The sequence below is a fragment of the Triticum dicoccoides genome, chromosome 5A (genome assembly GCF_002162155.2).
Source record: "Triticum dicoccoides isolate Atlit2015 ecotype Zavitan chromosome 5A, WEW_v2.0, whole genome shotgun sequence".
Taxonomy (NCBI): Eukaryota; Viridiplantae; Streptophyta; class Magnoliopsida; order Poales; family Poaceae; genus Triticum; species Triticum dicoccoides.
The window spans coordinates 660,832,749-660,845,893 of record NC_041388.1 but is presented as its reverse complement, the minus strand read 5'-3'; the positions used below and the strand labels follow the sequence as shown (position 1 = coordinate 660,845,893).

Sequence of the window (13,145 nt, the reverse complement as noted above, 5' to 3'; positions counted from 1 at the left end):
ATCGTGTTGATTGATCGACAGAGCCAGAAGAAGCGATCATGGCAGCCGTGGAAAGTGGGGAAGTCGTCAAGGCGACAGCTCTCGCAATCACATCACCAGCCAACGACATGAAGAGCGACGGCACCCAAGAGCTACAGTCGTCGCCGGCAAACGTCTCCCTGGACCTGGAGGAGGAGGAGCTCTTGATCCGCAGCTTGCAGTACGACCTGTGGATGCGGCTCATCGTGGCGCACCACATCCAGAAGCTCAAGCTGGACATGAAGAAGGACATCTACATCTACAGCTCCCTCCTCAGCGACAACGGCGGCGAGAGCGACAGGCTGCGGCGCAGTGTGCTGGCCAGTCTGGCTCAGAGAGTCGGAGTCCGACGACGACGACGACTGCACCGCAGAGGCAGACGTCGACGGGTCCGAGGAGGAGCACCAGTCCGTCGCCCTGAGGGAGTTTAGGGACCTGTACGCCAGAGCCAGCGACGTGGACCGTCGCTTCGAGGAGTTCGACGGGATCATGTGGGCGCACTACGACCCCGACCTGGAGGACAACGAGACGCGCAAGGCCACCGTGGCGCGGCTGTGGCGCCGCCTGGAGAAGGAGCTCGACGACCGAGCAGACGCCGTCGTCTCCGGCGCGTTCAACTACTCGTTTGCACCGCCCACGCCGAGGCACCAATCGCTTCGCTGATCAACATCTTCGTACAGTCAACAAATTCGCATGGCATATACTAGGCTATTAGCTATCATCTTACGCACTAAAGATTGTGAAATTAGGCACAAGAGACTGTAATGATCTGTTTATATTTCCAGTAAAAGATAAAAAGTAGCAGCAGTGTAATTCGGGAAGCACACAAGACATATATATATACAGGCAGTGAAATATGACGAACTATACTGTCATTCCTACTACTACGTGAGTTCACTTCATGTTCTTTTGAGACCTTGGTGATCCGCTCCATCTTGGATTCTTCCCACTCGTACAAATACCCTCGGATACGCTCGTTTCGGACAATGGCACCTGAAACAGGCTGGCCGGTCACAGGACAGATATGCCCGTTCTTCTCAAACCAATCCTTGAGGTACTGTCGGTCAAATGTCTAAAACAAATTAAAACATACCCATCATTAGTTCTCACTACTAAAAAACAATTACGTGCAGCTAAAACTTTGAGCACACACTAAGAGAATTACCTTCCCCGTGGCAATTGTCACCGGGTCAATCATAAGCTCGCCCAACAATGGACAAGTAAGATATTCTGGAGTATCACAATCCCTGATACACTCCTCTACAAGCTCCGCATCCCTTAGGTTATCCATTGCAAGCCTGAATACACTGGTAGAAAAAGGGCTTTTAGTCCCGGTTCGTAAGGGCCTTTAGTCCCGATTCTAGAACCGGGACTAAAGTGTCGGTACTAATGCCCTGACCCTTTAGTCCCGGTTCAATCCAGAATCGGGACTAAAGGCCCTCCACGTGGCCGGTCCATCTTTAGTCCCGGTTGGTAACACCAACCGGTTCTAAAGGAAATTTCCTGAATTTTTTTTTGAAATTTTTTTGAAATTTTTTTATTTTCAAATTTCTGAATTGTTTTAACCTCTAATCTCTAATCACCCCTCATCATTCCAAATCATCTCACTTCCCGAACGGTCACCCATCCTCTCACTACTCCAGCCTGAGCACGCTTAACTTTCGGGTTCTATTCTCCCTCGTTTCCAAGTCTGCACTTGTTGTTTTCCTGACAATAGTAAGATGTCAATCCTATTAACCCTCAGGAATTAAGCTTGAGCATGAAGTCACATATTTCACTGTTTGAGTTTAAAACTATTGTTCTAAAAAACAATAATTTTTTAGCAACACTAATATTTTTGAATAAGTAGTTTGACCATTGTTTGACCACAGTTTGACCATAGTTTGACCAGATTTGACCAAATTTCAAAAAACGTGAAATAATTATTTAATAACACTAATATTCTTGAATAATTATTTAGTAACACTAATACTTCTTGAATAAGTAGTTTGACCATAGTTTGACCAGATTTACTAAAAATTTTAAAAAACTGAAATTTGAGCATAACTTTTTTTCCTTTTGAAATTTGAGGATTCTAGAAATTTGCAAACAGGCCGTAGGCGGTCTCCATCGGATGTAACTTTTCGAGTAGATGATTTTTCATATAAAAAACTTTTTCATCCGAGTTCATATGCAAAAGTTATGCCCATTTTACAAATTCCAGAGAGATTTTGTAAATAAAGTCGAAATTCATATTTGTAAATTTTCCCAACAACTAGACCACATCTCACATGTGAAACTTATTTTCTTTTATTTTTTTGACATTTCCATCATTTTCTTTTATTTTTTTTAAAACTGAAAAGGCGGTCCACGGGGGGTAGAGTTTGAAAATGGGACCTTTAGTACCGGTTCGTGGCACGAACCGGGACTAAAGGTCTCATCCCCATTAGTCCCGGTTCGTGCCTCAAACCGGGACTAAAGGTCTAATCTTTAGTCCCGGTTTGTGGCACGAACCAGGACCAATGGTTCTGGGCCAGGAGCGAGGCCCATTGGTCCCGGTTCATCCCACCAACCGGGACCAAAAGGTCTAGATGAACCGGGACTAATGCCTTAGCCGCACGAACCGGGACCAATGCTCACATTAGTCCCGGTTCTAGACTGAACCGGGACTAATGGGCTAAGCTGGCCTGGACCATAGCCCTGTTTTCTACTAGTGATAGGGGGGTAGGCTTGCTTCCGCCTGCTCGCTGACTATCACGCATCGCTCTGAAATGATTACGAGCAGCAAGCCTCTCTTGGTGACGCGATCTAGGGATGAAAACGGAGCGAAAACGGACGGAACTGAGTGCTACCATATTTGTTTTCATATATTTTTGCAGAAGTGGAAATGAATACATAAACCCCAAAAATGAATACGAAAACAGATACTACTGAAAACGAACACGGAGCGAATACAAAGCGGACAAGGAAACAGAAGAGGGCATTTGACCGAAACCTAAGAGAACCCTTGAACCTTAGAGAAATACACACAAAACACAAGCAAATTTAATGAACTGTTAACATGGCTACAAAAAATATCATTATGTTAGCAACTTAGCGTAGTATTGTAGTAGTACTGGACAATTACGTATAGGGTCAAGCTGAGTACATGTGTAGTAGTAAAAGTTGGGCTAAAATGATCCATTCTACTCACTGTATAATTTTGTGTTGTTTAGTGGTTGAACTACAAAGTAGCCATATGTCTATAGTAAAAATGGAAATTCCATATTCACGGAAATGGAAAGTTCCATTTCCACGCTTGTTCCACCGAAAAACACCGTTTCGTTTTTGTTTCCGTTTCCACATAAAAAATTCCACTTCCACTTCCGTTTTGCAAATTTCCGTTTCCGTTTTCATATTTCCTCTCCGTTTTCATTATTTCTCCAGAAAAGCAGTATGTTTTCACTCCATTTTCATCCCTAACGCAACCCTTGCAGTCTTCTCACAATTCTTATATCAGTCCATTCCCTTCTTCGTGATGAGTAAGAATCTCCACAAAATTCAACGCGCGAAGGGTACGGAACTCCCTGCGCGGTGGTTTTCATCAAAAGAATTGTTCTTAGTAAGTTGCATTAATGTTTAAGCCAATTATGAATTAAACCACTGCTGATATGATTTATTATCCGACACCTATCATTACCGATCCATTGCCTATGAATTAGTTTAATATTGATCCTTGCTCCGTTACTTTCGTTACTGCTACTGTCACCATTGCTACAAAACTGCTACTGTTACTTTTGCCACTATTACCATTACTTCCATACTACTTTGCTACTAAATACTTTGTTACAGATATTAAGTCTTTCAGGTGTGGTTGAATTGACAACTCAGCTGCTAATACTTGAGACTATTCTTTGGCTCCCCTTGTGTTGAATCAATAAATTTGGGTTGAATAATACTCTACCCTCGAAAACTGTTGCGACCCCCTATACTTGTGGGTTATCAGATACCAATTGAAAGGATCGAGAATATGGGTCTAGAGGGGTGGAGGGGGTGATTAGACCCTCAACAAGCAAAGTTGGCAGATTTTAATTTCTACAAGTTAAGGTAGTGATTACCACGTGTTAAAGCATTCACAATACATTTCAAGCATGCATGACAAGAGTATAGGCAGCGGAAAAATATAAAGCATGCAATTTGCAAGAAAGTAAAGGGAGGGGATTGGAGTATGCAAACGCAATGGAGACGTGGAGTTTTTAGCATGGTTCCGATAGGTGGTGCTATCGTACGTCCACGTTGATGGAGACATTCAACCCACGAAGGGTAACGTCCGCGCGAGTCCACGAAGGGCTCCATCCATGGAGGGTCAACAAAGAAGTAACCTTGTCTATCTCACCATGGCCATCATCCACGAAGGACTTGCCTCACTCGGGTAGATCTTCACGAAGTAGAAGATCTCCTTGCCCTTACAAACTTCTTGGTTCAACTCCACAATATGTCGGAGGCTCCCAAGCGACACCTAACCAATCTAGGAGACACCACTCTCCAAAAGGTAATAGACGGTGTGTTGATGATGAATTTCTTGCTCTTGTGCTTCAAATGGTAGTCTCCCCAACACTCAACTCCTTCTCATAGATTTATATATGGTGGAAGAATAATGGAGTGGAAAGCAGCTTGGGGAATGATAGAAATTAAGATTCTTGTGGTAGGATTGGAATGTCTTGATCTCAACAGATGAGTAGGTGGTTCTCTCTCAGAAAATGAATGGTGGAAGTGTAGGAACATTTTGATGGCTCTCTATGTGAATGAGAGGGGGTGGAGGGGTATATATAGCCTCCACACAAAAATCCAACCGTTACACACATTTTACCAACCTCGGTGGGACCGAATCATGAAACTCGATGAGACCGATTAGCTATAAAATGTGAACGTTAGGAATCTCTGTGGGACCGACTGGAAGAACTCGGTGGGACCGATGTGCTAGGGCTTAGGGAAAACATCGTCTTAGTGGGACCGACTGAATTACCTTGGTGAGATCAAAGTGAAAAATGAGCACACAGAGAATCTTTCAAGAAAATTTGGTAAGACCGATTGCAACAACTCGGTGAGACCGAAGTAGTCACAACATTACTCAGAGAGTTTGCAAGTCCATCTCGGTGAGATCGATATCCATATCGGTGTGACCGGATCATTAGGGTTTTAGGCAGGGGCTATGTCAACTGAACTTGGTGGCTCCGGGTAGAAAGAATCAGTGGGGCCGAGTTGGAGTTTAAGGTTTGGACATATTTGGATGGAGAAAGTGGCCGAGGGCTTTGGAGCAATATCACTAAGCACTTTAACAACCAGCTCATTAATCAACACATCATCCCCTTTTTAATAGTAATGGCTTTCCTATGGATTCAATGTGATCTTGGATCACTAAAATATATAAGAAGAGTCTTGAGATTATGCCATTCTTCCTTCCTTAGCATATTGAAGGGATTGCACATCCTCTTGTCCTTGCCATGCCACTGCTGGACTTTCCTGAAACATGCTACATAAAACCATTAGTTCAACAAGAGATATGTTGACATTAATTACCAAAATCACCTAGGGAGCACTTGTTCTTTTAGAAACTGACGTGAACTATCGAGACGTGGACAAAACTGGGTATGTAAAAAGAGTGCATCTCAAATATGGAGTTGACATCCAAGTTCGAGTAGCCTATTGACAGGATGTAGAAAGTAGTCTTCTGGCCATATGTCCAAAAAGGAGCCAGAAGGGAAAGAGCCTCACCAGAAGTGTCGCATCTTCCACCTTCATGATAGTCGATGCCAATGCAGGGGTTGCCAACCACGATGGTGGCTTTGTTGAGCCACCGACACACATTAGTAAAGCTTGTAAGAACATGGTAACGTGTTAGACTGAAACAATGAACACCTAACTAGAGGGGGGGGACACTAGTGTTGGGGAACGTAGTAATTTCAAAAAAATTCCTACGCACACGCAAGATCATGGTGATGTATAGCAATGAGAGGGGAGAGTGTTGTCTACGTACCCTCGTAGACCGGCAACGGAAGCGTTGACACAACGTAGAGGAAGTAGTCGTATGTCTTCCCAATCCGACCGATCCAAGTACCGAACGTACGGCACCTCTGAGTTCTGCACACGTTCAACTCGGTTACGTCCCTCGAGCTCTGATCCAGCCGAGTGTTGAGGGAGAGTTTCGTCAGCACGACGGCATGATGACGATGATGATGTTCTACCGACGCAGGGCTTCGCCTAAGCACCGCTACGATATGACCGAGGTGGAATATGATGGAAGGGGGCACCGCACACGGCTAAGGAACGATCACGAAGATCAACTTGTGTGTCATGGGGTGCCCCCTTGCCCCCGTATATAAAGGAGGGAGGGGGGAGGTGCGGCCGGTCCCTAGGGGTGCGCCTGGAGGAGTCGAACTCCCACCGGGAGTAGGACTCCCCCCTCTTGCCTTGTTGGAGAAGGAAAGGGGAAGGGGGGAAGAGGAAAGGGGGGCGCCCCCCCTTCCTTGTCCTATTCGGACTAGGGGGAGAGGGGGCGCAAGGCCTGCCCTGGCCGGCCCTCCTCTTCTCCCTTAGGGCCCATGTAGGCCCATTAACCCCCGGGAGGTTCCGGTAACCTCTCGGTACTCCGGTAAAATCCCGATTTCACCGGAACGTTTCTGATATCCAAATGTAGGCTTCCAATATATCAATCTTTATGTCTCGACCATTTCGGGACTCCTCGTCATGTCCGTGATCACATCCGGGACTCCGAACAACCTTCGGTACATCAAAACACAAAAAAACCTAATTACGATCGTCACCAAACTTTAAGCGTGCGGACCCTACGGGTTCGAGAACTATGTAGACATGATCGAGACACGTCTCCGGTCAATAACCAATAGTGGAACCTGGATGCTCATATTGGTTCCTACATATTCTACGAAGATCTTCATCGGTCAAACCGCATAACAACATACGTGTTCCCTTTGTCATCGGTATGTTACCTGCCCGAGATTCGATCGTCCGTATTCCAATACCTAGTTCAATCTCGTTACCGGCAAGTCTCTTTACTCGTTCCGTAATACATCATTCCGCAACTAACTCATTAGTTGCAATGCTTGCAAGGCTTAAGTGATGTGCATTACCGAGAGGGCCCAAAGATACCTCTTCGACAATCGGAGTGACAAATCCTAATCTCGAAATACGCCAACCCAACAAGTACCTTCGGAGACACCTGTAGAGCTCCTTTATAATGACCCAGTTACGTTGTGACATTTGGTAGCACACAAAGTGTTCCGCCGGTAAACGGGAGTTGCATAATCTCATAGTCATAGGAACATGTATAAGTTATGAAGAAAGCAATAGCAACAAACTAAACGATCAAGTGCTAAGCTAACGGAATGGGTCAAGTCAATCACATCATTCTCCTAATGATGTGATCCCGTTAATCAAATGACAACTCATGTCTATGGTTAGGAAACATAACCATCTTCGATCAACGAGCTAGTCAAGTAGAGGCATACTAGTGACACTCTGTTTGTCTATGTATTCACACATGTATTATGTTTCCGGTTAATACAATTCTAGCATGAATAATAAACATTTATCATGATATAAGGAAATAAATAATAACTTTATTATTGCCTCTAGGGCATATTTCTTTCAGTCTCCCACTTTCACTAGAGTCAATAATCTAGTTCACATCGCCATGTGATTTAACATCAATAGTTCACATCACCATGTGATTAACAGCCATAGTTCACATAGTCATGTGACCAACACCCAAAGGGTTTACTATATTCAATAATCTAGTTCACATCACTATGTGATTAACGCCCACAGAGTACTAAGGTGTGATCATGTTTTCCTTGTGAGAGAAGTTTAGTCAGGTGGATCAGTGTCAAAACTTGCATTGACGTAACCCTTTACGACGAACCTTTTGTCACCTCCATAATCGAGAAACATATCCTTATTCCACTAAGGATAATTTTGACCAATGTCTAGTGATCTACTCGTAGATCACTATTGTACTCCCTTACCAAACTCAGGGTAGGGTATACAATAGGTCTGGTACACAGCATGGCATACTTTATAGAACCTATGGCTGAGGCATAGGGAATGCCTTTCATTCTCTCTCTATCTTCTGCCATGGTCGGGTTTTGAGTCTTACTCAACTTCTCACCTTTGTAACACAGGCAAGAACTCCTTCTTTGACTATTCCATTTTGAACTACTTCAAAATCTTGTCAAGGTATGTACTCATTGAAAAACTTATCAAGCGTCTTGATCTATCTCTATAGATCTTGATGCTCAATATGTAAGGAGCTTCACCGAGGTCTTTAATTGAAAAACTCTTATTCAAGTATCCCTTTATGCTATCCAGAAATTCAATATCATTTCCAATCAGTAATATGTCATCCACATATAATATCAGAAATGCTACAGAGCTCCCACTCACTTTCTTGTAAATACAGGCTTCTCCAAAAGTCTGTCCAAAACCAAATGCTTTGATCACACTATCAAAGCGTTTATTCCAACTCCGAGAGGCTTGGACCAGTCCATAAATGGATCGCTGGATCTTGCACACTTTGTTAGCTCCCTTTGGATCGACAAAACCTTTCGGTTGCATTATATACAACTCTTCTTCCACAAATCCATTCAGGAATGCAGTTTTGACATCCATCTGCCAAATTTCATAATCATAAAATGCGGCAATCGCTAACATGATTCGGACAGACTTAAGCATCGCTACGGGTGAGAAGGTCTCATCGTAGTCAATCCCTTGAACTTGTCGAAAACCTTTCGCAACAAGTCGAGCTTTGTAGATAGTAACATTACCGTCAGCGTCAGTCTTCTTCTTGAAGATCAATTTATTCTCAATTGCTTGCCAATCAACGGGCAAGTCAACCAAATTCCATACTTTGTTCTCATACATGGATCCCATCTCAGATTTCTTGGCTTCTAGCCATTTTGCGGAATCTGCGCTCACCATCGCTTCTTCATAGTTCGTAGGTTCATCATGATCTAGTAGCATGACTTCCAGAACAAGATTACCGTACCACTCTGGTGCGAATCTTACTCTGGTTGATCTACGAGGTTCGGTAGTAACTTGATCTGAAGTTTCATGATCATTATCATTAGCTTCCTCACTAATTGGTATAGGTGTCACAGAAACCGGTTTCTGTGATGTACTACTTTCCAATAAGGGAGCATGTACAGTTACCTCATCAAGTTCTACTTTCCTCCCACTCACTTCTTTCGAGAGAAACTCCTTCTCTAGAAAGGATCCATTCTTAGCAAGGAATGTCTTGCCTTCGGATCTGTGATAGAAGATGTACCCAATAGTCTCCTTTTGGTATCCTATGAAGACACATTTCTCCGATTTGGGTTCGAGCTTATCAGGTTGAAGCTTTTTCACATAAGCATCGCAGCCCCAAACTTTCAGAAACGACAACTTTGGTTTCTTGCCAAACCATAGTTCATAAGGCGTCATCTCAACGGATTTCGATGGTGCCCTATTTAACATGAATGTAGCTATCTCTAATGCATAACCCCAAAACGATAGTGGTAATCGGTAAGAGACATCATAGATCGCACCATCTCTAATAAAGCACGGTTACGACGTTCAGACACACCATTACACTGTGGTGTTCCAGGTGGCGTGAGTAGTGAAACTATTTCACATTGTTTTAACTGAAGGCCAAACTCGTAACTCAAATATTTTACTTCTGCGATCATATCATAGAAACTTTTATTTTTGTTACGATGATTCTCCACTTCACTATGAAATTCTTTGAACTGTTCAAATATTTCAGACTTGTGTTTCATCAAGTAGATATACTCATATCTGCTCAAATCATCTGTGAAGATCAGAAAATAATGATACCTGCCGCGAGCCTCAATATTCATCGGACCACATACATCAATATGTATGATTTCCAACAAATCTGTTGCTCGCTCCATTGTTCCGGAGAACGGAGTCTTAGTCATCTTGCCCGTGAGGCATGGTTCGCAAGCATCAACTGGTTCATAATCAAGTGATTCCAAAAGCCCATCAGCATGGATTTTCTTCATGTGCTTTACACCAATATGACTTAAACGGCAGTGCCACAAATAAGTTGCACTATCATTATTAACTTTGCATCTTTTGATTTCAATATTATGAATATGTGTATCACTACAATCGAGATCCAACGAACCATTTTCATTGGGTGTGTAACCATATAAGGTTTTATTCATGTAAATAGAACAACAATTTATTCTCTTACTTAAATGAATAACCGTATTGCAATAAACATGATCAAATCATATTCATGCTCAATGCAAACACCAAATAACACTTATTTAGGTTCAACACTAATCCCAAAAGTATAGGGAGTGTGCGATGATGATCATATCAACCTTGGAACCACTTCCAACACACATCGTCACTTCACCCTTAACTAGTCTCTGTTCATTCTACAACTCACGTTTCGAGTTACTACTCTTAGTAACTGAACCAGTATCAAATACCGAGGGGTTGCTACAAACACTAGTAAAATACACATCAATAATCTGTATATCAAATATACCTTTGTTCACTTTGCCATCCTTCTTATCCACCAAATACTTGGGGCAGTTACGCTTCGAGTGACCAGTCCCTTTGCAGTAGAAACACTTAGTCTTAGGCTTAGGACCAGACTTCGGCTTCTTCACTTGAGCAGCAACTTGCTTGCCATTCTTCTTGAAGTTCCCTTTGTTTCCCTTTGCCCTTTTCTTGAAACTAGTGGTCTTGTTAATCATCAACACTTGATGTTCTTTCTTGATTTCTACCTTCATCGATTTCATCATCATGAAAAGCTCGGGAATCGTTTTCATCATCCCTTGCATACTATAGTTCATCACGAAGTTCTACTAACTTGGTGATAGTGACTAGAGAATTCTGTCAATCACTATTTTATCTGGAAGATTAACTCCCACTTGATTCAAGCGATTGTAGTACCCAGACAATATGAACACATGCTCACTGCTTGAGCTATTCTCCTCCATCTTTTAGCTATAGAACTTGTCGGAGACTTCATATCTCTCAACTCGGGTATTTGCTTGAAATATTAACTTCAACTCCTGGAACATCCATATGATCCATGACGTTCAAAACATCTTTGAAGTCCCGATTCTTAGCTGTTAAGCATGGTCCACTAAACTATCAAGTAGTCATCATATTGAGCTAGCCAAACATTCATGACGTCTGCCTCTGCTCCTGCAATAGGTCTGTCACCTAGCGGTGCATTAAGGACATAATTCTTCTGTGCAGCAATGAGGATAACCTCAGATCATGGACCCAGTCCGCATCATTGCTACTATCATCTTTCAACTTAGTTTTCTCTAGGAACACATATAAAACATAGGGAAGCAATAACGCGAGCTATTGATCTACAACATAGATATGCAAATACTATCAGGACTAAGTTCATGATAAATTAAAGTTCAATTAATCATATTACTTAAGAACTCCCACTTAGAAAGACATCCCTCTAATCTTCTAAGTGATCACGTGATCCAAATCAACTAAACCATAACCGATCATCACGTGAAATGGAGTAGCTTTCAATGGTGAACATCAATATGTTGATCATATCTACTATATGATTCACGCTCGACCTTTCGGTCTCAGTGTTCCGAGGCCATATCTGCATACGCTAGGCTCGTCAAGTTTAACCTGAGTATTTTGCGTGTGCAAAACTGGCTTGCACCTGTTGTAGATGGACGTAGAGCTTATCACACCCGATCATCACGTGGTGTCTGGGCACGACGAACTTTGGCAACGGTGCATATTCAGGGAGAACACTTTTATCTTGAAATTTAGTGAGAGATCATCTTATAATGCTACCGTCAATCAAAGCAAGATAAGATGCATAAAAGATAAACATCACATGCAATCAATATAAGTGATATGATATGGCCATCATCATCTTGTACTTGTGATCTCCATCTCCGAAGTACCGTCATGATCACCATCGTCACCGGCGCGACACCTTGATCTCCATCGTAGCATCATTGTCGTCTCGCCAATTATGCTTCCACGACTATCGCTACCGCTTAGTGATAAAGTAAAGCATTACAGCGCGATTGCATTGCATACAATAAAGCGACAACCATATGGCTCCTGCCAGTTGCCGATAACTCGGTTACAAAACATGATCATCTCATACAATAAAATATAGCATCACATTTTGACCATATCACATCACAACGTGCCCTGCAAAAACAAGTTAGACGTCCTCTACTTTGTTGTTGCAAGTTTTACGTGGTTGCTACGGGCTTAGCAAGAACCGTTCTTACCTACGCATCAAAACCACAACAATAGTTTGTCAAGTTGGTGTTGTTTTAACCTTCGCAAGGACCGGGCGTAGCCACACTCGGTTCAAATAAAGTTGGAGAAACTGACACCCGCCAGCCACCTGTGTGCAAAGCACGTCGGTAGAACCAGTCTCGCGTAAGCGTACGCGTAATGTTGGTGCGGGCCGCTTCATCCAACAATACCGCCGAACCAAAGTATGACATGCTGGTAAGCAGTATGACTTATATCGCCCAAACCTCACTTGTGTTCTACTCGTGCAAATAACATCAACTCATAAAACCTGGCTCAGATGCCACTGTTGGGGAACGTAGTAATTTCAAAAAAAATTCCTACGCACACGCAAGATCATGGTGATGCATAGCTACGAGAGGGGAGAGTGTTGTCTACGTACCCTCGTAGACCGGCAACGGAAGCGTTGACACAATGTAGAGGAAGTAGTCGTACGTCTTCCCGATCCGACCGATCCAAGTACCGAACGTACGGCACCTCCGAGTTCTGCACACATTCAACTCGATTACGTCCCTCGAGCTTCGATCCAGCCGAGTGTTGAGGGAGAGTTTCGTCAGCACGACGACATGATGACGGTGATGATGTTCTACCGACACTGGGCTTCGCCTAAGCACCGCTACGATATGACCGAGGTGGAATATGGTGGAAGGGGGCACCGCACACGGCTAAGGAACGATCACAAAGATCAACTTGTGCGTCATGGGGTGCCCCCTTGCCCCCGTATATAATGGAGGGAGGGGGGAGGTGCGGTCGGCCCCTAGGGGTGCGCGTGGAGGAGTCCTACTCCCACCGGGAGTAGGACTCCCCCCTCTTGCCTT

General features: G+C 43.4%; 1 protein-coding gene across 1 annotated transcript in view; it reads right to left on the bottom strand.

Annotated features, from left to right (window-relative positions):
- Positions 1–763: 763 nt before the first annotated feature.
- LOC119300357 overlaps positions 764–13,145 on the bottom strand; it is a 26,414-nt gene continuing 14,032 nt past the window's right edge. Inside the window, exons 3-7 of the mRNA XM_037577345.1 lie at positions 3,466–3,563; positions 2,717–2,805; positions 1,184–1,323; positions 935–1,090; positions 764–787 (exon numbers count right to left, since the gene is read on the bottom strand). Coding sequence (XP_037433242.1) covers positions 764–787; positions 935–1,090; positions 1,184–1,323; positions 2,717–2,805; positions 3,466–3,563 — 507 coding nt within the window. The remainder of the gene's footprint in view (positions 788–934; positions 1,091–1,183; positions 1,324–2,716; positions 2,806–3,465; positions 3,564–13,145) is intronic.